Source organism: Falco punctatus, assembly GCF_963210335.1.
Source record: "Falco punctatus genome assembly, chromosome: 9".
Taxonomy (NCBI): Eukaryota; Metazoa; Chordata; class Aves; order Falconiformes; family Falconidae; genus Falco; species Falco punctatus.
Genome location: NC_137589.1, coordinates 25,457,639 through 25,481,759, shown reverse-complemented (window position 1 = coordinate 25,481,759; position 24,121 = coordinate 25,457,639). Strand labels below are relative to the sequence as shown.

Sequence of the window (24,121 nt, the reverse complement as noted above, 5' to 3'; positions counted from 1 at the left end):
CACCTGAAATTCATTTTCTCTTTCCAGCGATGTAAATGGCCTAATACGCAAGCAAACTTCTATGTGTCCCTTAGACTCCAAACTGCTCCTCTTAATTTAAGGAGAGAAAAAAAAAAAAGTTAGACATTTGACTAGATTCTTTGATGATTAGCATGTTAAGGCAGTTTTATTTTCAACAGGCTACTTTGAACACTTATTTGATGACAGGGGTAGCAAAAGTAATTTACTATATCAGTTTTTAAAAGTGCTTTACAAGGCCCCTGCAGAAGTTTGCTGTGATAAGAGTTCATAATCTTACAGCACATACATATACACACACACACACTCTCTACATTCAGGCTAACTAGAGATTGAGAATGAAACCCACAACAACATTCTATGACTAAGCTGCTCTGGACTGGCAGTTAGCCTCATTCATAGAAGATTGATGCACCCAATAAGGTATGAATGCAGCACCACACAACTTTATCTTATGTATCTCCTCCAAATTAAAAACATATTAAAGATGCTTTTTATCTTCTCTGTAAAATTCTGATTGCTCTTATTGATGAAAGAGCTAAGCTTTTTTAAAAAAAAAAAATATCCAAACAATGCCAACATTAAAGCTTTCTTACCTGGCTTGTGTCTGAGCTTGAAGAAACCAAAGAAAAGTCAGCAGAGAGATCTGCTTTAATATCTTCCACATTTACTGGTCCTGTCCTTTCAAGGAGCTCAACACTAGCAATGTAGGAAGGCCTGAGAATTTGTACATTATCCAGAGTTGGTTCCATCCTGAAAGATAAAATAAAACTATTTTTTCCTCTCCGACTTCCTAATGTAGAGCTTCTGATGTCACTTAGAAGACAAGTCAATTTGAAACAGAAAGCTTCAATTTCTTTAAGGAAAAATCTTTCTTCACCCTTGTCATAATTTACATAGCATGTTTCTGATAGCTGGGGAAAGAGTCTGCAGAGGGGTTTGCATCACGATTAAACAAGAACATCCATTCTTCTTTCAATGAAAAGCAACTGCTTAGCACAGAAAAGCCTTACACATCTACCACAACCTTGCTAAAAAACATGTCTGACACAGGATTTAAAAAAAAAAAACAACACACCAACAAAAAGACCAAACCAATCATACTGTTCCACATCCACTTTTCCATCACCCCTTTATAGTGTTCTTTAGAATAAAAGCTCATTGCAAGAGCAACCCAAGCTTCATGTTTGTCTTTGCAGGACCTGTCAAACAGTTGCTATTACAAAGATAACAGTGTAGCTTAATGCAACATAGAGTTCAGAAACATTCCAAAAACTAATAGTTTTATCTATTAAGGTGACACCAGAAAATTAGAAGACGTCATACCAGAGTACAAGTATTGTTTTTTAGTAACTTTTTCCAGTCATTTTCCAGATCAGAAATTCATTTATTTATCTGTAATTTAATTATTTTTGTGCATCTCAATCTGGGCAGTGAAACGCTGCTATAGAAAATGAAAATAAATTGATCCTGTGTTGATATTAGACAGGTAAGTTTTGAAATAAGCTTTTAAAAGTATTTTATTTAAAATAGTAGTATTTTGTCTGCACTTTACACTCCTATTGCTTTTTTATGTGATATTACAGATGTGACTTGGACTTTTTTTATGGATTAAGTTTATATACTTAAATAATTTAAATAAATATAAAATAGCTCATTGGACAATTACCCATAGCCTATGGCAGCAAGCATTCATTCTAGCAATTAGATACATTCCACATGGCCTCCTATGGTTTTGAAGCTTTGGTCACAATGACTGAATAGTCTTCTAATACTACATCCCCATATCAATGCTACAGAGACCCATATGTATTGTCTCTCTAAATACTAAGGGTGAACACACAGTGTTCGTTGAAACAATGGACAGACCAGGGCTGGTTCAAAGCCTCTTTGCTCAGGAAGAGTGTTGCTTACTAAGCAGTCAAAGCATTTTTGTTCCCCCAGCATAAAACGTGAAACATGCCTGCACTTCGGTGCCAAAACACTTAATAGTGCAATCTTCCCATCTAGCACGTATAAGGCAGTTACAGAACTTCGTGAAGCTAGACAAACATCACCAAGCTGCAAATGAGGTAAAGTTATATGCAAACTAAGCAACCACGTTTATTCTGTTTCTTCTAATCTACAGTTTCTATTTTGGTCAAGCAACTGTATGAAAACCAGGAAAAGCTTGGCCTGAAATGTTACCAGAGCTTGAAAAAACACTGACCTGGGAATAAGATACTACTGGAAAGAAATATACCTGTGCTATCACGATGTGGAAGTCCTATTCATCAGTTACAGAAAAATCGCAGCACAAAACTCTTATCAGCCCTTGGCAGGAAACTCATTTGTTAGAAAACTGACAGTTCTGTTGGTTGAAGTATAAGCTTATGTTAAAGTGTGATTTGTCAAGATTATGCTCTCATTGCGTGCCTTTTTAGGTAAGGGGCAGAAGATAAACACAAAGCCCCGCATGCAAAGCTGGCGCCACAGGTGTCCCTGCAGCCGGGCAGGGGGGTCACCGCCCGCCCGCAAAGCCCGAGCTCCGGGCTGGGCCAGCGCTGCGATTGCCTTAGATACTTCAGCGTAAACTAGTATATTGCCTGGCTGTAGCCACGAAAAAATAACTTGCACAGCGGCATATGTTATTACAACTCCGTTTATCATGACAACGGAGTCCAGAGCTGCAGGCGGCCGAAGGGCACGCGCACGGGGCCTGGAGGGCCGGCAGACGGCACAACGGACAGGAGAGGCCCCGGAGCACACGGGATGCCTGCCAGCCTACGTAACACACAAAGCACCGGCCCTCACGCTCAAAAGCATTTAGAAAGACAGTCTTCCCTCTGAAAATACCAACCTTTTACCTCAAGGCCTCGCAACGGCGCGAAGCTCTCAGGGGACACTGCCGCACGGCTCCGCCAGCCACGGCCCAGGGGGACCCCCCGCCGGCTCGCACGACCCACCGCGGTACCGAAGATTTCGCGCAGCCCCCCCCCGCCCCGTATCGCTAGCGACGACGGCCGCAGCAGGGCAAAGCGAAGGGGAGAAGCCTCAATACCCCCCGCCACGGTCACCCGCACTGCTTCCCTACTCCACGACCCCCAGGCGGCAATCACCGCCTCCTTCCCCCCTCAAGCGAAAGCCCAGCAGCCCCGGCACCCGTGGAACTTACCCGAGAGCCTCCCCCTCGCTGGGCGCCCCTCGCTGGGCGCCCCCCGCCACCGACCCCCGTCGTGCGCAGGCAGCGCCGCTCCCGGCCCAGCACAACCGCCACAGGGCCGCGCCGCCCCGCGGCTGCTTTTCAAATCCGACCAATGGCAGAGCGCGGCGCGCGCGGCCCCCTGGGACGGCGGACGTTGCTGCGGCGAAAGGCCCGACGGGAAGGGTAGTTCTGGCGGGCGGGGCCCGCGGGGCGCGGCGGCGGGAGGTTGGCCCGCAGGCGGCTGGGCTTTGCTACGGCGCTGGGCTGCGAGTCGGTGTGCGCTGGGTCTCCCGTACTGCGCGCACCCAGAAACCTCTGGGCCTGTCCCCTCAGTGGCAGCAGGAGCTGGGCTGCCACGGGAAGGCGCCCTGGCCTCGCCGCGCCCGCCTGCGGCCTGCTTGCGGCCGGCCTCACCTGCCCCACCTGCCCGCCTCGCCGTCTGCGGTGCCCGGGCCTTGCCGCCCTCAGGCCTGACAGGAAGGATGTATGTAAGTTCAAGCTTGTCGATACGCAGGGTGATTACAGTGATGATATTTCTGCAGGTGTTTTTCAGGCTGAGCAGCAAGTTGAGGCTTTGTAGTCTGTATATGAATGGGACAATCAGTGTTGGCAGTTAGTGAAAGGGAAGAGGCCAGGTGACCAGCTCAAGCTGCAGATGTGCTATATCAGAGCAGGGATCCATGAAATTGGGAAATTCCAGTTTTAAGTTTGGACTAGACTTGTTCCTTACCCTGGGTTACAATACTGATAGAGTGACAGCTGTGGAAAACAGTTAGTAAGGTGTCTTTGTTTAAAACCTTCTCCAGGTGGCCATTTTTTGGTACCAGGTTTACATGATGGGGATTTAATTTCATAAACAGCAATGAGAGAAATCTTTTGCCTTTATTCTCAAAACAGTGTCATAATGCCAAACAGCTCATCCTTTTCTAGAACAGAGTGTGGAAACATGCAGGTTTTGGTAAGAAAAGTCACCATAAGTTTCTGTTTAGACTCAGGAATTCTTTGAACTTTAATAAAGAATGTCTGCCTGTTTAAAATTGAAATGAAAGGAAAAGTAACTTGAAAGTAGTCAGTAACTACCAAAACCAAATGTTGTCTTTCATTTGAAGAAAAGAATGCCATCTAGTGCAATAATTCTGTAAAAGAATAATCCTACACAGATCCTGGATCAGCTGCTTTGATGAGGTTGTCTTTAAGATCAAATCCCATCTTTCTTTAAACTGAGGCTGTCATATCAGTAAAAGATGTGTACTTGATTTCAGTTCAGATGCAGGCCATGCTACAAAAGTTGGTCTGCTTTAACAGCAGAGAATGATGCAATATTGAATTTGAAATTGTTTGTCAAGCAAAACTGAAAAGCTCTTATAGACATTCTCTAAGACTTTTGCTAACTTTCTGAAAAGTATCTTAGTTTCTATCCTGAAAAGAACAGTGAATTCCAACTGCTGAACTAACCTAATGCCAGATCACCTTTCTCATACCAGGAGGGGACTGAGGATGGCTCTCAAAGAAAGAGAAAAAGAGAAAAGGTCTGGGAGCAGACCTGAAAGTTGTTCTCTTCCACTTGTTGTAAAGGAAAACTGAAGATCTTCTGAGAATATTTTGCAAGGTATATTCCTAAAAGAGTTGGGAGCTATTGGCTGCAGAAAATTGTTCTTGCTAACTTAGGACATAAGAAAGCTCATGGTACAATCAATATTTTGGTTTTGTTTGAATATTAGATATATGAAACTGTTTTTATAATATAGTACATGCTGCATAATTTAAACTAGTATCTCAGAGGGCTACCTTCAGCATACCGAAAGAGCAAACTAAAACACAATCTGACATGTACTTCTAGCCTCAGACAAACCATGACAAATAAAACATTAGATCAGCATAACTAATCCAGCCTGTTTCGAAGTGGGAGATGATGAAACTCCATTTATGTAAATAACCTTTATGGCTTTCTACTAATATATACTCCTTAAAGTGGTTTGTGCAAAGACAATTCGTTGCAACAGAAGGAGCTGCTGCCAGAAGAGTTAACTCATTCATCTCAGAAATTTGATTATTTTTCTTTTTAAATTCTCTATAACTTGTGGAGCAAGGTTGCCACTCTCCAAGGGGAAAAGTTTCTTTTATAAGTTACTTGTTAGAACTCTCACCTTTACCCTTAGAAACTTATGCTCCTTGTATTTGGGACAGAATTCAAAAATTGTGGATAGTTTACTCATATGAGTGGTGAGAGGATGCCCCACGACACAGCGTATCTCAGCTATCTTTTACATTGCTGTCACAAGTAATGAGAGAGACAGTCAACACTGCTGGGACTTGGCCCAGCATCATCCTTCAGCATATCTGAGCAGCAGCCAAACCAGGACTGGCTTCAGCTTCTTTGTACTCAACTCACCTTCCCCAGGGATTTAACAAAGTATTTCATTCAGTTCCCCCTTAGCACGTCTGGTTCTGCTGTGCTTCCCCATGCCCTGACAGTGTTGCCTTCCTGTCCTGGTTGGAGACAAAGTCCTTCTTCAGGGGTCATTTGGAGCCGACTGGCAAGGAAGCTCCTATTCCTTGTCACAGAGGTGTCTTGGAGGAAGATGGTGCATTGTGTTATCTTCTTGGTAGTCTGCCATGTCAGCCCTTTTTCACCCCTGTTTTTCAGGGCAGTGCTTGTCATTTTTATCTTGTTATTTGCATAGTTCTGTGGATGCATTTCACACTTCCTTTAATCTGGACCTATACAGTGGTACCCTCACTGCCCCTTTCCTCTCAGTTGCCTTCAGGTGACATTATTTCTAATGCATATACAGTTGATTTTATGAACTCATGAATTTGCAGGCTGTTCATTTGCTTTTTTTTTTCTTTAGGAATATAGGTATGTTTTCCTTTATCATCTCTTTTAAGCAATGAGCTGCTTCTTTAGTCTTATGTTTCCCAGTTCATTCAATATAACTTTTTTTGTGGCTGACTTTTGATTCTTTACCTATTTGCTAGTTGCCTGCTTGTGCCTCCTAAAACATGTCTTGTTGGTTTTCTGTAGAAGTTGGTGTCATGTTATCTGAAACAGCAAGACTAACTTTAAGGTCACAAACTTAAAGAGAAGAACAGCTTGGGTTGTCAGTCTAGTTTGTGTGCTATAGTGGGCATACGTTCAAGCTTTCCCTTGAACCAAGCAGGAGAGAGGCAGTCACCTGGAAACAAACATTCACATTGCCATCCTGTGCAAGTTGACTAACATAGTGTTTCTTCCTTCAAACAGACATGAACGTATATCAGATTGATTACGTGAAACAAGGTGCCCAGAGCGTGAGGCTCACAGTAATGTCCAGACTTAGCACCTCAGCCCTGCTGCAAGGCCCCCCCAGCCCCGCTTGCCCTGCAGTGCTGGTGGAAACCGCCTCAGCTAGGAGCAAGACCACAGCTTGCACTCCACTGCCTCAACCCTCCCAGGTTCTTGGGCCAACCCCCAGCAGAAGGCACCTGGCTTGGCCCACGGGCTGCCAGAGGAGCTGGGCACGGCTGTGGGTGTTCCCTGGCTTGGGAGGTTTCACGCTGAAGGTAGATACGGTGTCAAGGCCAGATGATCAGCAGGGCTGGGCAGCAGAGGGTGGCTGGCCAGGGCATCAGTGCCCTTTCCCAGGGGTGCAGAGGCTTTCTGCCAGCCCCTGTCCTGCAAATGCTGCGGCTTTTTCATGGCTGATTTGGTTAACTGAGTAATTGCAGGATTGCGGGTGAGGTGGGAGGAAACCTTCACTGGAAGGAGCTTGCAGAGATTACTTACCTGAGGTGCTCTGGGAGTATAAAATACAGTCTGGAAAATGAATCATAGACCCACTAGCAAAGAGGGGGCTTGAGTAGCACGTGCCAGTGTGAGATAGTCAGCCAGGAGCCTGGGGAAGAAGGAGGGGATCGCTGAGAGGCAGCTGGAGGCAAGCTGTGGCACCTGGTGCTGGACTTGGGCCTTGACACTTCTCCTTTGGCAACTTCCCAGGGCCAGAGCTGGCTCCTCCAGCAAGTGAGGTGTTGGGGTCTCCTGTGCTCTGGGTCATGGTTGTTTAGAAAGTCATGCACTGAGGAGAGAGAGATGTGGTTGTGTTAAGGCTTGTTTAGGTACTGCCATGAGTGTGCTTCTCATAGGTGCAGTGAGGCCCCCTAGTTCCACGTCAGAGTTTTGTATAATGAAGATGTTTCATGTGTTCTGCATATCATTCTTAAGTCTTCATAGCTTCATTTGAAAATGAAGCTGTGCATGGCAAACACAGTGTTACTCCTTGAGCAGAAGCTGTATTGTCTTACATAGGAGAAGATTTGAAATATATTTACTGAGATGTGTTTTGTTCAGTTTGCATGAGTCAAGACTTCAGTCTCTGGAAAGAGTGCAACTCAGACAGAAAAGCTATCGCCATTTCTTCCTGCCTCTCCCTCAACCCTCTGGTTATTCCTTCTGTCCCTCTTCAAATTATTTCGTAATTCTCTAATGAACTAAAGAGATCATTTCAGCTGTAACCAACCTCTTAAATCTTGTAATTAAACAAAAGTTTCAAAATTTATTATTCTCTCTAATATGGTAATATAAGTAATCACCATTTTGAAGGTCAGGTCTAGTATTTTGAAATCAGAGCCTTCTATCTCTGATCAACAGGCTTAAAATGTACCTGAAGACATAATTGTGTGGTTTGGATCATTACGCTTACCAAGTGTATGAGTATACTTAGGTTCTCATGTTATTTTTATTTGAACAGCTATTTCAGAAGCATGTGTAATGAGGTGCTTCATAGTGTTCTATACCGGCTCTAGTGACTGAAGGAAGTGAATGGCTTGAATATTCTGAGGAATTAGTAATACAGTTGATTTTTTTAGTGTGCTATATATTTTCCTCACCCACCCATGCATATTTAAAACTTTTATTATTATGAACACTAAGCTTTTCAAGGTAGAATAATTAGGGCCTTCCATTAGGGCAATTGTACTCATGTTTTCCTAATATAGTGGGATTCTTAACCTCACAGGGGCTTTTTAACATCATCACAGTATAAATAATGATAAAATATATTTCTTAAATGTTTCTATGATATATGCTAGTCATTTGAACTGCCACGTTGGAGTAAAATTTAATAGCTGTCAAGATGAATAATAATTGAGACATATTTTGTGTATCTCTGTGTGTATATATATATATTTATATATGTTTTACTACCAAAGGAAACTGAAGCTTTACTAACTGGAGGCAAAAAAAAAAAAGATGGCTTTTTTTTTTCTTCTGCCTCTTCTAGGGTCTTTCTGTAACTGGCAACAGATGCTGTAAGACAGTCATGACTAAGTATTTGCTTCTTTATTGATGAAAGGGGCTGAAGCATTTAGACACGAGACAGCTGATCAGGCCAAACAAGACGATATCATAGTAGGCTATATAACAGCAAAAGTGACCTCCATTGGAGAAAATGGTAAGAACTGTTTTCTCACTGTGATGCAAGTATTTGTCCTATAAATGTATCAGCTGTTTTGCCTGACTGCTTCATAGTCATGTAGCAGATAGTGTAGTTGCTTATCAGGTGTTTAAGGTATGTATTGTCGGTAGTAAAACTATTGTTTAAAACATACACAGTCAAAGGGGTTTTTTTGTGAAAGTATATTTATTGAGAAAAGATGACTACTCTTAAACTGTAAGCTGTCTTATTTTTAAGAACAAGTCTGCATAGGTGGCTTTTCCATAGAACTGCCTGCCAAATACAGTTTCTGGGGCATTTGTGATGTGCCCCAGAAAATTAACTCCATTCCAGCCAGACCCAGTACACTGTCTCAATTTGGGTTGCTGAATCATGTAAACCAGGCATTTTTGAACTACTGGTAATCACATAACGGGAAACCTTTACAGAGAATCTGCAAGCAGGAAGACTGATGGTGTTGACAAGGTGTGCAATAGTCTTCCCTCCAGGTCAACATTATACTGACATCTCAGGACATACTCTTAGAAATAGCTCTACAGATGGAATAATACATTGAATCCTGTACTTAAGTCAGTATGAGTTTTACCACTGTTTTCACATAGCCAGGATTTTGCATCTTAATTTTTCTATGGATTTCAAGTCCTTATATCCTTTGGACATAAAAATGGGGTAGTATTGGTGATACAGGACAGATGAGAGTCCAGGAACATTGGCTGTCTACTTCAGAAAGTGTTTTTTCTGTATATGCTGCTTATATTTCATGAAGTGTATTTGAACTGTGTAAACAGATTTTGTTTGGTACCCTGAAATGATGTCCCCTCTTTTTTTTTTTTCTTTTTTTATTTATTTCTAAACCTGTGCTTAAGTTCTGCAAATATTTGCATAATGTCTTTTTAGCTCTGAGTCTGGGGCTAGGCCTGTTGCCACTTGTTGCCATACATGATGTTAATTATTTTTTTTGCAGACACTGTGTTAGCTTGTAACCTCCAGGTTAAGGGCTGGGCATAAATTCCAGTTCTTATTAGTAAAACTTTATTTTTCTCCATGTGTTGTTGATTCTTTTTCAATCATTCGCAAAGTTGTATAAATACCAGCATGAGTAACCATCATTTCAAGGTAAAATCTCAGAATTGACTTGCCTAAAATGAAACATGTGTTTGAGTTTTATTTCAATTGAAGTTTCAGAAGTTTTATTTCAGTTCCAGGCTGCTTATGAAAATTCTTCGTGATGTAAGAAATTCAAGCTTTAGTCCTTAGGATTACTTTTTTGAGAATACTGTTTCTCCTTTTGTAGTATTACCTAAAATATAGACTGTAAATAGCTATCTTAATGGTTCCAGAGCTCTCAGAACAGTCCCAGAAAATTTTACTAAAGACATTCTGTTGCTTGTTACATTCTCAACTGTTGCTTTGTCATCTTACTAGAAACTTAACAAAATAAATAAATTGGAACATGAAGTCCATAGTTACCTAGAGTAATGCAATTCTGAAATAGAGCAACTGGTTAAGATACCAAGGTATATCTAAATATTTATCAGATCTATAGCTGATAGCTGAAGAAACTGAGAGATTTCCACTAAAAGGGTGTGTGTGTGTGTGTGTATGGATGTATATGAAAGTTCTGCATAGAAGCCAGAAGACTGGAGACTTCGGCATCTCAAAAATACAAGATACCTTAAAAAAGATGTGGTTCAAGAGCAAGAAGCTTACTGCTCATGTAACATGGGCTAAATCTAAGGAGCAGGATATGATACAGTGTAGCCATTACAGTATTTCCATGTAGTATTACTCATCTTTCTGGCTCTGACACCCAAGACAGAGCTGCTCTTATTCTTGGCAAGTGTCAACTGTCTGTCTTGACCTCAGAGACTAGTGTTGTTCTCTGACATAATGTACCATTCCTCAGAATGTCATCACAGCTTTGGGCATTCAGGGCTTCTCCTTGAACTTGGGAAGATATGATTAGAGTGGGAAAGTCACACCATTGACCTTCAGATGTTTTAACTTCAGCTTCCTGTAGAGCCAGTGGCGAGAAACACTCAGAATAGTTTCAGGCCTAAGTTAAATTCTTATTCTTGCAGTTACGTTACAAGGTGCAGCTAAGCAATATAACCGTAACCGAATTGCCCTCTGTAGGAACTTTGTTTTCTTCACTAGCCTGTTAGTTTAGATATCAAAATTAATGTCTAGTATTTGGTAACACAGTTATCCTACAGCACAACAAAAAGGCAAGGAATTAACATTTAGAAAACAAATATTTTTAAGCAGTGACTTTATCTTTAAAGGACTTAAAAATAATGGCTCTTTGACAATAGCAAATGGCCCAGGGCATTTCCTATTTTAGTCTGAGCTTGTCTGTTTTGTTTTGTTTTCTTTTCTTTAAGCTTGTATTTTATTAGTATTTCAGGCTGGGCATTGCCCATCCTGTAGGAAAAACAGAAGGCAGGGAGCTTAATATACGCTAGATACCTGCCCTGCATAGAATGAAGTCATACTTCTGAAAAGAAGAGCCTGTACTTATGCCATGCAATCAGACTGCAGTGCTCTTTGCAGTCCTTGAAGAGAAACAGCCTTCTTCCCTGAAAGTGGACTAGCAGATGAAAGATAATGAAAACTCGTGAAGTCTCGGTTGCTTCTGAAAGACTGAACTAATGAGCAGCTAATTTTTTAAACACAATCTTATACCATTATTTTCAGCCAAATCAGCAAGTAGATGTAGCTGGTCAAACAGGTGCTGGGACAGCAGAAGAGCAGGCAGAAATGCTGGTGGGACAAAAGGGCAGGGCTGCTTCTCTTTTAGGCAGTCTTAGATTGGCTAAATTGCTTCTGAAGTTTCATCTTTGGCAATTCTTCAGCGAGGAGTTAAACATGTAGGTGGCTGGCTGGATTGCAGCCTTTGGGCATATCCAGACTTGCAGAGTAAGAAAGTATTTCCAAACACGGTTCAGCGTATAGTTTTCAGTTTGATGCTGCCCTGCCCGATGTTATTACAACATGCTGCAGCCAAGGATAAGCAGTTTTGAAACAGGCCAGGCTCCCTTGCTGAAAGTTTGTTCACAGCTGAAATCTGAAGAAACTGAAAGGTTTCCACTGAAATGATGAGTGTTACAAAGCACTGGCTGATCTGACCTTCTAGTCAGAATAAACCCCATTTTGCAGAAACTGTAATGTAAATGGCAAAATGCCGTAGTTAGTAATTCAGTTTTGTGCATCTTTGCTGTTTGTCCCCTTGCTGTTTTGACAGATTACAGGATGTGATTACAGTTCCAGTCAGGTGCTTTTGTGTAGTGCTGCCAAGTACTGTCATACTACCAAGCTTCATCATATACGTGGGTGCAGTGAAGAATACACACACATTTGTAAAGCACTATAAGATCTTTCTGGTTGAATGGTGTTTTAAAAAAATGATTATTCCAACAATTAATCCAAATATTCTATATAAAGCAGGTTTTGGCTTTGCGATAAGAACCAAAACATGCAACAATTTAGGGGTAAGGCAGAAATCCTTTTAATTTAAGGATAGTATTAGTATAAAGTTAGAAGTGAGTCATTCTTTAGCTCATTTCAAACTGGATGACTCATACTCTTGGCAGTTTAATTATCCAAGACAAGCAATTCAGAAATAGATGCTATAGTTTTATTATTGTTTCAATCAGATGGCTATTGCTGTTACAAATAAACATAAGACTTGATTTCAAGTGTAACAAATGTAGCTATGCTCTGCAAATTATGCCACAGTGCTGCTTGAGGATGTGTTACACATGCCGGTTTTTTTTTATCTGATGTTTTGTTTTCAGTTTTAGATGGATAGTGTAGCTACCTACTGGGTATCTAAAGCAGCCATGACCACCAAGAATCTTAGCAGTGCACTTGGACAAGGACAATCTAATGTGGTATGTGTTTCTTTTCATCCAGGAACTGAGATTTATTAAAGCCTCGTCACAGGAACATTCCTATGAATCAACTTTTCACTTCAAAATTCTTAATAAATTGATTAGTATTATTGAGAATGTTGATATGGAGCGTGTCTGCTATGAAGACAGGCTGAGAGAGTTGGGGTTGTTCAGCCTAGAGGAGAAAAGGTTCTATGGAGACCTTATAGCAGCCTTCCAGTACCTAAAGGGGGCCTGCAAGAAAGCTGGAGAGGGACTTTTTACAAGGGCATGGAGTGATAGAACAAGGGGGAATGTCTTTAAACTTCAGGTTAGATACAAGAAAGAAATTACTGTGAGGGTGGTGACGCACTGGGACAGGTTGCCACCAGAGAAGTGGGTGCGCCATCCCTGGAAGCATTTGAGGCCAGGCTGGATGGGGCTTTGAGCACCCTGGTCTAGTGGAAGGTGTCCCTGCCCATGGCAGTGGGGTTGCAACTAGATGATTTTTAAGGTCCCTTCCAACACAGACCATTCTATGGTTCTGTGATGGGAAGATCCATGCCATCTTTGCTTGGGATGGATATAGTACTGTATTGTTGGCTGTAACCATCTGTCTCTGTTTTATTTCTTTTTCTCTCCCTGCCCTCCCCCTTCCTTGGCTGCAGTTTGTAAGGTAGTATCACAATGCAGGTCTGATCTCATGAAACCACAGCTAATGCCGGTGCCTGCCTATGATGGGAAGAGAACACAGACCACAAACTTGGGATTTCTGGCCTCTGATTAGGCAAGTCTGTTGCTCATCTTTCCCTTTCCCCCTCCCAGTTCCCTTCATTGCTGTCTTTCCTCTGTGTCATTAACTCATATTGTAGCTCAGTGTTCCTGATTGCTGGGAACCCAATTTCGTTTGGCTATACATATATTCTTCTATAAAGAAGTCAGCTGTTGCCTCCATGTTGGACATTCATCAATGAAAATATGGGACACAATTTTATTGTAATAGTTCTAAATGCTTTTCAGGTAAAGTATCAAAGAGGAAAGTCTGGCACATTTTATTGAGATGTTCCATGTTTCTCAACTATATGATTCTTAAATTGGGAGTTTCTAGTAACATTAGAAATTATTTGTGTTTGTTGCAGATACCTAAAAATCCTTATTCTTAAGAAGTGGGCTATTTGCTAGTATAGCTGAAGTTACTCCTGTACTGAGACAGGAGAATGTCTTAAGAAAACTGCATTGAGTAGTAGTTTCCGTTATCTTTATTTTGCTCAGTTGTATATATAGTAGAGAACAGATGAAATAACTGTTGACGTAGAGAGTAACACAAATCATGTCAAACAAGAACTTCAAACAGCATGTTTTGAGGTCACTAACCTGTGTGCCTAGAACTTTGATCACGCTGGTAACAGCCAAATGACATATGTGGATGTACATGCAGAGATAAATAGGTAGCTTTTCGTTGAATTTTACAAGCAGAACAGCAAAATGTCAAAGGAGTGAAAATGTATGTTTCTAATAGGCTCAAGAAGCTTCAACAAAGGAAGCTAATAGTGATGAGTTAGTTTGCTGAAACTGCAAGCAAAGGGGTTTTTTGTTTGGTTGGTTTTAAAACCTAAATGGATCCTGTTTTCAATAAGCAGAATGAGGGAGTCTTTACAGGGCCTTGCCATATCAAATAAAGACAGCATGTTCTGTCTGATGAAACGTAATGAAATGTTTGACTGCTAATCGACCAACCCAAAGCATTGCTAGATTAATAGCCAATTTTGCTGAGAATACAACTTCTGGGGAACTGAAGCTGTTTCTTTAATCTGTGACTGGCTGAGAAAAAAGGGAGTTTCTTTTAAGAAGATCAAGATATTTGGATGTTTTTCAAACAGAAGTCTTTCAGGTTTCTGTTTCACCACTGACCCTGCCTAGGCAAATGAGTTAAAAATCTGAGAATGTCTCTGGAATACTGGAAAATAAATTTTCCAGTTGTGGGGCATGGGTATTTTAATTTCCATTTTGGGTCAAATGATCCAAATGTGGGTTTCATTTTGCAGGTGAGACCTGTCTGCAAGTCTGTTCTGGGCTCTCTCACTACTTTTTGTTTTAGCATTGTTGCTTTGTTTCTTTAAATGGGAGGTGAGAAGAGCAGTTATTCACAATTTTTGAAGTGTCTGAAGATCTGACAGAGCACTAAACTGCAAATTATTTAAATTCAGAACTATGTTATGTCTTCTTCCTTTTCCCTTATGCCAGTCTGTGCTGTGACTGAAATCAGTCTGCTTATAATCAAATTTAAACTTGGTTGGTGAATAGAGGCAGAGAATCAGGGGTTTTTGTTTTAAGCACAGACTTTCTAGTTCACTGAAACTAGGGTTCCAGCCTGATTTCCCTCTGCAGGAAAGAGGCAATTTTTAAAAAAATGTTTTCATTGATTAGGTAGTCTTTGCTAATCCTATGTGAAAACAGTCATGATGTGCCGATCCAGTGCTCTTTGCGGTTGCCTCAAAATGTGGAAATCAATCCGCTCAAAAAATTACTTGGTTTATATAAGCATTGCTTGCTTTATATATTCTGGGAGGATCTAAGGTCTGAAAACTGGCAATAATGAGGAGGTCATAAATCAGATGACCTTTCTTGGTTTATGATTTTAGGTCAGATGTTCCAATTCCAGCTTATACTACATTGCGGTTGTGTCTGTGAATGGAGACAAGATCATGTTGTATAATTAGTGAGGATTCTGGTATTTGCGGTCCATGACCACTGATGTCTTATAACCACTGCAGCAGTATTTTCCTCATACCTTCATCTGATGAGGTGGCTGTGCCTTCCTTTCTGGCTTGTGTGCTTGTTCTATTTTTTTTTCTTTTCTCCCTTCAAAGAGGAGATGGAATGAAGATAAGATACGTGTCTCTTGGTATTTTAAGCAAATTTTATAAATGGAGGAAAAGCAAATTAATTTATGCTTGCTACTTTTAGAGCAGTTAGGCAAAAAGTATGAGATGGTGTCTTAGCCCTTTCAGTTTTGTTTTCAGTGGCTATACAGTGGTTTTGTAAGCAAAAAAGGTATCTTTGTCTCTGTTTTACAGGAGATACACAATGCTTTTGTTTTCTCTTCCCATGTGTGAAATTGCTGGCACCAAAAGTAACTGTGTAGCTTCTTTATCTGACTTCATGTCAAAATTAGGGATAAATATGACAAATTTGGTTAGCAGTGTTTATGAGATCAAGGAGTCTGATTTATCATTCTGAGTTTAAAAGAACAATAAATGTGTATTAATTAGGACTTTATATGTATCAAAATAATACTTTTGTCCCAAGGTGTTCAGGCATATGTTACGAGATAATACAAAATCTTTTGTGCTCAGTGGTACTCGGCATGTATGTTTCTTAGACCCTTTCAGGTTAATCATTGATTCAAAGACCTTGTTTTGATGACTCAGACGGTCTCTTTGAGTCTTAAATTCCCATTAGACCAAGTGTGTGTTTGTATTAGTTACGTTTTATTACAAGAAAACAAATATTTTGGTGACACTAAGATTCCTGCAGTGAAATGTAAGTTGCTTTCTATGCAGGAGACATACTTGAAGTTACTTTCTATAGTTTGAGTTTTGGTGGCTTTTTGTTTTGGTTTTTTTTTTCACAAAGTATCTAATGAGAAGACAGATGTCTATGGTTATAGTTCTGTGTTTATTTTTGTGTGTGTGCATAGTTTGTATTGACCTTGTAAAAAGCTGAAAGCTCTAAATTGGCCTTTTGAACAAAACAAAATGCATAGCACAGAACAGACCATTCACTGTAATATTTTCTCTAAAAGGTCACCAGTCCCAGAAATAACAGAAAATGTAACTATGGCAAACCAACCCAATGTTAGCATAATGTTTGGTTGTTTCCCATCTTTGATACTAGGTAGTTGGAGCCTTTAGGAGCAAATTTGTCACTTACAGCACGGCCCCTTCCTACACAAGACTCTCATTCTTTGCAAACATGGATAAAAAAGATATTTTTAAAAGGATTAGCATTTGACTTTTATTGTCTGTCGTTTCAGTTTAATCTCACAGGGACATATTAAATGCTTTTTCAGCATCAAAAACCTAAGCAAATCTTTGTCTTATCTGTCTAAAAGCAACGTCATATTGTTCGAGTACTGAAGTTTTAATTCTAGATTAGTTGTAGTGTTTGGACTTAGCCTTGTGCTCATTCAGACATACACTTCCCTGCTACTGAAGGTGGTTGAGGAGAAATACCAAAGGTGTGGTGTGATTCCATTTTACACTGATTTCCATCTATGGACTAGTTTGGAAGAAGGAAAATAAAGCTCTCTGTCCTTTCGGCCCTCTGATGGACACTGTGTGTTTCCTCCTGGGTTAGAGGTGTAAGCCAGTTTTGTCTGCATTGGAGGTATGTGTGTCTAGCTAGAACAGTTGAGAGAGATGCCTTTTTTCTTCTTCCACATGCAGTCACAGAAAGTCTGGGTTCCCTGTTGTTACCTAATTAGTAATTTTTGTTGATATCCGTGGGAATTTCATGTCAGCATTTAAGCTCTGGGAGTACAGACCAATGCAAGTAAAAAATCTCCATGCAGCTGAGTACTCATAGGAGGACCAGTTTATCTTCCTCTTCAGATGTGGCAGTGCTGAATGAGGAAGAGAGAGTCTTCTGTACTTGTCAGCCATTCTGTTGTTGTCTGAAGTGCTTGTTTTGAAACTGTCACTTCCCTCTTGATGGCATTATGTATCAGCATATAAAAATGCTGAGTTGAAAAGAAAGTGAAGACATGTACGTATAAATACTGGTTTTGCTTGGCTGTAAATGAGGGTAATTGTCTATGGGGGAGCAGTCAGGAGCAAAGGCCGTTGTTTTCTGTACTAAATGCTCTGCCACTTGTTGCAACCATTTTTTATGATGATGAACAGTATTTCTCAATGAGTGGGTTGTGAACTTACATGTTTTCCAATTACATTTTGTATATTTAAGTTTAATAGTTAAAGATAAGCAGCAGTACACTGAGGCAAATATTTAGGCATGAGGTAGGGCAAAGGAGAGTCTATTTGACATGAGATTTTTAGGTTTTTTACATACATAGTAGTTTGAATCTATTACCTGGCTTTTCTTTTTTTACAAACCCTCTGCAAAATAGAAGCTAGGTCATGGGAAAAAAAAAAAAAGTGATTCACCTCCAACATTTACTTTATCTTCACTGACTTGTATTCCTAAGCAATAATCAAAGACTAGATTTAAAATGTTTACTAATTTGGGGACTTGTATTTGAAATGTCTGAACTAAGGCACTAAAGGCATTTGTTTCCTATAAAAGAAGGACACCAACAGCTCTGCCAGGGATCGGTTAAAGTTGTGGAGAGTATATGCACCTGTGAATTAAGTTGGAATTGTCTAGTTGGACTCAGAGAAAGGGAGGTATTGGCAGGGAAGGCTTTAGAAGGAAAAGATTCTCACTGTTTTGTGACTGCTCCGTGCTTTTTTGCAGTTGGGATGAAAGATGGCAACCACAATCTCTAACCTCATCTCAGAACTGCCAGGGGATAACTGTTGAAACCACTTGGGCCACTGCAAAGTCTGACCACAGGGATGGCCAGGCTGGTAAGACTAGACTACACCAATGTGCTCTTCTGACTGTTATTCCTTAGTCTTGGCTATTATTGTTAGATACGTAAGTCATGTCCTAGTCCAGACAATTTTTTCCAGTTAGCATTCATACTGCCTTGCCTGGATACTCAGCTTCATGCTTAGGCCAGGAGATCTACCTATGCCCTATTTGTAATAAATGAAGTAAGAGAATGTTCCTCAAGGGCTGTTCAACTGCCAAAGCCAAGCTCCTGCTTAGGCAGAGTGCCTTGCTCCATCTTGCCCTTGATAGAAGTGGAGGGGAGATAAGCTTCAACCCTATGCAGGGGAGCAGGGCTTTTCTTCATTAAATCCACAGGTTTTGTTTAAGTGTGACAGAAGGTGTAATTGAAAAGGGCCTGCACCAGGAGGTGGGTGGGGTGGGGAGGAACTGGTAGGCTCAATCTTTCTTGGCCTCCATTTGACAAAGATTTAGGCATACAACTAAATTTATGACCTTCACTTCCTCTGTCATCTGCAATCAGTTTCCCCTCTCTCTGTTGGGAAAGCAGAATTCTTAGGCTAGCTAGCTGTTGTCATAGTAAAGCTTAGCTTTTCTGTGATCACACTGATAATACTAGAGCCCTTTGGGTCCCTTTTTAAATACTCTGTTATTGCATTTGCCAGATAAGAATTCTACGTGGTTTCAGACCTGTTTTGTCCCATTTGATTTACACATCTGTAATTTGTCATGATATAGTTATGTTTTACTGTTGGTCTTCTAGCCCTGCAATTTAAAGTAAGGGAAAAAGAGCATTAAAATACATTTAAAACATGTGTCTACCAAAGGTCCTGCATATGCCAAAGAAGTATGGGGTTTTTTCCCAGTTCTGAAAAGAAATTGGAAGAAATACTGGACTCCTAGACTTGGGATTTTCCTTTTGGTATGTCTGAGATGTGAATATACCTAAAACAAATCAACAGTGTCTGATTTTTTTGCAAGGTGTTTTTTTTTATAAAAATTTAAAAAATTAATATTTTTATGTTCATTTATTAAGCTGTACTGTATTTGCTTTATTTTCAAAGAGGGAAAATTGAATAACAACTAAGTATGACTGTCTGGTAATATAGAAAGAGAATGAACATAGAAGTAACCTGAATAGAAATATAAACAGGAATGGCAGAGTGCCAGCAACCCCTTGAACATAAATCTGCAGGCAGCTATGCCAGAAGTTTAATTACACTCTTTGCATTGCATAATACAGTTTGTGTAATTTGAAAAGATGTGTACATGCTCCTCATTACCTCTTCTCTCCAAAATGTGACCACAGCTTTATAGGTGGCTGGCTTTAAATTAGAATAACACCACTGGTGCTGTGTAAGATATTTTTTTTTGTTCTTAGATAATGGATTTACATGTGGACTGCACCTGTTTGATGCTTATTTTAGCTTAGCCTCAGACCAGGGATATGGGACCTCCACAGAATGAGGGAAGATGAGCTAACCTTCATAGGTTCCTAAAACTTTCAGGCCAGGTGCCTGATGATAACATACCTGAAAGGATGGGGGGTTTTGGTTGGATTTTTTTTTTTTTTATAGCCCCATTGGTTTTGAAACTGTAAGGGCTGGAGCACAGCACTTTTCATCCTGTGGCAGTGTATCTTAACCACAAGGTAGTCATTAGTTTGCTGAAGCTGACTCAGAGTTAGGGAATTGCAGCCTGGCTCTCTGTGCTTAAAAACAAATAAGAGGTGATAGAAAGCTGGGTGTCTGAAGTGCAGGCAGGTATGGAATAATCCGTGAAGTCTTTGCCATGCCAATGTGTAATGTAATATGCAGTGAGTCAGTACAGCAGACTTGTTCACTGTTCTGAGTCCGTTTGTGTTCTGTACTGTGTTTGTAGTCCTTTTGCCACTGGAATGCTACAATGAAATACATAAGAAAATATTTCAAAATAAACAAGTAGTTTCTACCTACTCCTGTTCAGAAAGGAAGACAGAAATCCTGAGTAAACATTTATATTGAAAGAACTGGAAGCATCCTCCATGTTGTTTGTCAGTATTGCACCTCTAGCTGGATTGTTATCTTGCAAGTTAGACTGAAAACTGAACTGGCTCACAGGGTTTGTTTGGAAAGTCAGGATAAAAGGAAGATGAAAAATTTACTTTGGTTGCACCACAGGGTTAGAAGCTGCACCTGTAATACATGCCATGACTTCATTGACAGACGTTGTATGTTCTTGGTTTGCAACAACTTCAATATATATAAAGTAAACATAAATTAATATAGAAGGGATGTAGAGTGGGCAGTAACATACTGAATGTGTATATGTGGTACGAAGGCAAGAGAGTGCAGTACCTTTTAACAATACCTGCTTTCAGCCAGTTTTACTGTGATGCAGTCTCGTAAATAGTATGGATAAAAATCCAGCAGACAGCAGGTCCTGAGCCAACTGCTCAACTGTGAGACTAGCAGGACAGTTTTATTTCTACTTTTTGTCCTGTTCTGAGGAGGTGACGTTATCAATTCTGTCATATTTCTTCTGGATTATGGTTTTCTAAGATGTTCCAGATTTTCAAATACTGAGTATAATGTGAGACCGTCACATCACCAAATTAGTCCCTGTGCAGAATATTAGAAGAGCACAGGCTGTCTACATCACTACATCAGGCAATGAGTTCTTGAAATGTGGTGCTGTGATTCTACCTGTGGCTTTCAGCTGATGCAGAACAGGATGAACAGTTCATCTGCTCTCAGTTTCTACTTTATTAATGCAAAAGGTCCAGGACTTTTTCCCGTGAATGCCAAATGGATTGCACTGTAGTTTGCTTGTGCCCAAAATAAGCAATGTTATATGCACCTGAGGACATGAGTTTCCTTCATTTTAAACCCGTACAGATGATCACATAATACATTAAAACTAGTCTTAATTTTATTCCCTTTGTTTTAGTTTACATTGCGGAAGAGCTGAAGAATTTGAAATCAAAAATGAGAGGGTATACAATACCTTTCTAAAAGCTCACTCCAAAATTAAACAAGTGTAAACAAAAATACTAAGAAAAAGATGGTATTTTGTAGTGCGGAAATCAGTTCATGAGATACTCATCAGCACAAGAGTCTAAAATCATTCTGATAAAGCAGCACATTGGTGGGAAACAATCTTTACACAACACAAAGTTTGGAAAGTGTTCTCATTCAGTCCTGATGGAGAGCTTTGAATAACAGGGAGACTTGCACACTCAGAAGTAAATCTGTCCCTGTATGTTAAACTGTCAATTAATTTGTACAGCCTTTAACATTTCTTCAGTTTTATAATTTATCCAGCATTATTTGAGGTGACATTTGTTGTTTTTACATGGTATTGGTCTACGCTGCTCCTGAACTTGTCAGTGATTTGGACCATATCCTGACTATTTTCCTGACCTACTACTTCTATTCAGCACAGTCTAGTCCACTTCTGTCCTGGGCATAATTGTGCAATATTTACAGTAAAATATTAGGGGAATATTTAATCAGAAATAAAAGACTGGAGAGAACCTCAGAAAGGTGTCTAGGCCATGCCTTCTTATTGTTCCAAATCAGGATCAGGTCTGCTTAGACTGTTCCTCAGAGATATTTAACTTTTCCCAAATACTTGCAGTAATGGACAGTTGAGTTGTCTGGTGCAGTCTAACGCTTGTCTAAGTTCATTCTAGGGAATGTCTGCCTCATATCTAAAGTGAATTTCCCTTACTGCAGTTATCACGTATGAATTCTTTCTTGTTTCTCAGCAACTCTGATGTATTTCCTTTGCTATTACCTGTTCCAGAATTGAATAGCCCTTCAAATCTTTCATTTCCTAGACCAAAACCTGGATGTTTTCATTTAAAGTTTAACGCCTAGAATTGGGCACAGTACTTGAAACAGGTAGATTATTCCATTGCAGAATCAGTGGAAGGACTGGTATCCTGCCACAAAGAGTCTTAAGTGTGCAATTAAAGGTGGTCTTGCTTTTGTTGGAGTAGGGTAAAAAGTTGCCACCCTTCAGACAAGGTACAGGAACTGTCCATATGTCTGCTCTCAGTTATGCTGCAATTGCAGAGAAAAACAGGTTTGCAGGAATGATCCCTCGTTCTCCATGGGGCTGGCTGAATGCGCAGTTGGTTTCTCTGTCAGGGATGGAGAAGGGGACAACCATTGTCAGCTGGGGACAGTAGCATCAAGGATTCCTCATGGCCTGAGAGGTCTAAATTAACAAGGAAAGTTCATGAAGCATAACCAGCCAGCTGCCTGAACTGCAAACAAGTGGTATGAAGGTCCCTACCAGTCCAGGCAGCAGCCTTCCAGAAAACCAGTTTAAACATAGTTTAAACATAATTCAGTAAATTAGGGAGTTCTCAAAGAATTTTACAGTTTTGGAAGTACTACATCTTCTAGTAATAAATGTATGTAGCCTGCCTTCTTTCCAAGGAAGCCTCCTTAGGGCAATCACTTTTGGGCTGGCAATTTCAGCAGTTGCTTAAGCATTTGAACATGAGGACAATTTAGTGTTTTAATAATCTTCAGAACATTGGTTACTGGTTTTTAGGAAGAAAATTTGCTTGTTCTGGATTTGCGAACACACTTTCATCATTTCCCGAACCGCATGCCCATGTTTTTCTGTGGCTTGCTCCCAGGTACCTAAACATAATGTTCTGGTCCTAGCTGAAAAGTGGAGAGAATGTTGTGTTACCTTTCTTGAAGCAATTTCTTAGTACCGTATCCCATTCTGGAGGCAGTTAGAATGACTTTATTCTTTGTAGGTGTTTTACAGCGGAGGGCCTGTGTCCTGTGCTAATTTTAGGAGTAAGGAGGAGCCATTATGTGACCTGTTTTTACTTTAAGGACAGTCATCCTTACAGTGACTGGCAGTTTGTATAAAGACATGACCATCATGTGCAGAGGAATATTCAGTTAGTGTTTCTTTTCAAGTATGCACGCGACGCTGCAGCACAGTTTACCCAGTTCTGTTTTGTGTCCACTTGATATTTAATACATTTAATTCAGAAAATGTTTCCACGCTTGGATGTCTCAGTGGTCACAGAGTCAATCCCAGTCACAAGGTTATCGATGCTGCGCAGGGAAAAGCCAAGGTACTAAAAAAGCATGAGGTCAGACGCGTTCAAGGTCACGCTGGTCCCTCTGAGCTGTTGAGGGAACACGTGACAAGGCAGCCAGAAATTTGGGGGAGGGCGGTGATGCGCAGGTACCTGTGCGCGGTACGGGACAACCCGGGAGCGCCCACGGCGGCCCCCGAGGCGTGGGGACACGAGTGACACGAGTGTGCCCGTGGGTGCCCCACGGCGCAAGCGACACCACGGCCGTTACGGGGGCGGCCAGCCCAGCCACGGGAGCGAAGTCACGCCGGAACGGCACCGGGTGCCAGCTCCAGCGTGACCGTGCCCCCGCCAGCCCGCAGCGGGCGAGTGGGTGCCCACCCCCCCGAGTCCCCCACCCCGGCACTCGCCCGGGGCTGCCCACGGAGGCCCGCAGGTGCCGGGCTCGGCGGCCGGGAACGCGCACGGTAGCAGGGGGCGGGGGGGGTCGCCGCGTCCCCGGCTGAGGGCGGTGGCCGCCCCTCTGCAGCGCGCTGCGGCCAGGACGCCTGCGCCGTGCGCCGCCGCCGGCGGGGGGGCGGGCGCCGCATCCCCAGCGCACCGAGCTGCGGGCACGGGCGCCGGCATGAGCGGAGGCTCCGCCGCGCCCACCCGGAGCTGAGCCGGGAGACAAAGAGGAACGGCTGCCGCCATGGGGGAGCAGCTCCGCGCCCAGCCCGCCGCCCCGGCGGGGCCGCCGCCGCCCGCCGCCGCCTCCTGCTCGCTGCTCGGCGGGCTGCTGCAGAACGGCTTCCACCCCTCGAGCCAGCCGCTGAGCAACGGCGGCTGCGGGGAGGCGCCGCACCCGCTGCTGCTCCGCCCGGAGCTGCCGCCGCTCAGCCACGGCTCGCCGGCCAAGAAATGTAGGCTGCGCCGGCGGATGGACTCGGGCCGGCGGCACAGGCCACGTAAGTGCTGAGCGCGGCGGGCTGAGCGCGGCGGCACTGCG

At 41.8% G+C, this 24,121-nt stretch overlaps 2 protein-coding genes across 10 annotated transcripts in view; one reads left to right on the top strand and one right to left on the bottom strand.

Annotated features, from left to right (window-relative positions):
• The window catches only part of KIF20B (kinesin family member 20B), a 43,329-nt gene extending 40,038 nt beyond the window's left edge, over positions 1 to 3,291 (bottom strand). For both annotated transcript variants that reach the window (XM_080401542.1, XM_080401543.1), the window contains exons 1-3: positions 3,173 to 3,291; positions 615 to 771; positions 4 to 90 (exon numbers count right to left, since the gene is read on the bottom strand). In XM_080401542.1, coding sequence (XP_080257668.1) covers positions 4 to 90; positions 615 to 770 — 243 coding nt within the window. In that variant the 5' untranslated portion in view covers position 771; positions 3,173 to 3,291. The remainder of the gene's footprint in view (positions 1 to 3; positions 91 to 614; positions 772 to 3,172) is intronic.
• A 120-nt stretch (positions 3,292 to 3,411) lies between these two features.
• The window catches only part of PANK1 (pantothenate kinase 1), a 48,093-nt gene continuing 27,383 nt past the window's right edge, over positions 3,412 to 24,121 (top strand). Inside the window, exons 1-6 of one of the 8 annotated variants that reach the window (XM_080401676.1) lie at positions 3,412 to 3,690; positions 4,687 to 4,811; positions 8,461 to 8,631; positions 12,432 to 12,527; positions 13,175 to 13,293; positions 17,982 to 18,094. In XM_080401676.1, the coding sequence (XP_080257802.1) occupies positions 13,241 to 13,293; positions 17,982 to 18,094 (166 nt within the window). In that variant the 5' untranslated portion in view covers positions 3,412 to 3,690; positions 4,687 to 4,811; positions 8,461 to 8,631; positions 12,432 to 12,527; positions 13,175 to 13,240. Of the gene's footprint in view, positions 3,691 to 4,686; positions 4,812 to 8,460; positions 8,632 to 12,431; positions 12,534 to 13,174; positions 13,294 to 13,534; positions 24,081 to 24,121 lie in introns of those variants that run through there. The other 7 variants (XM_080401675.1, XM_080401680.1, XM_080401679.1 and 4 more) reach the window with 7 other exon arrangements.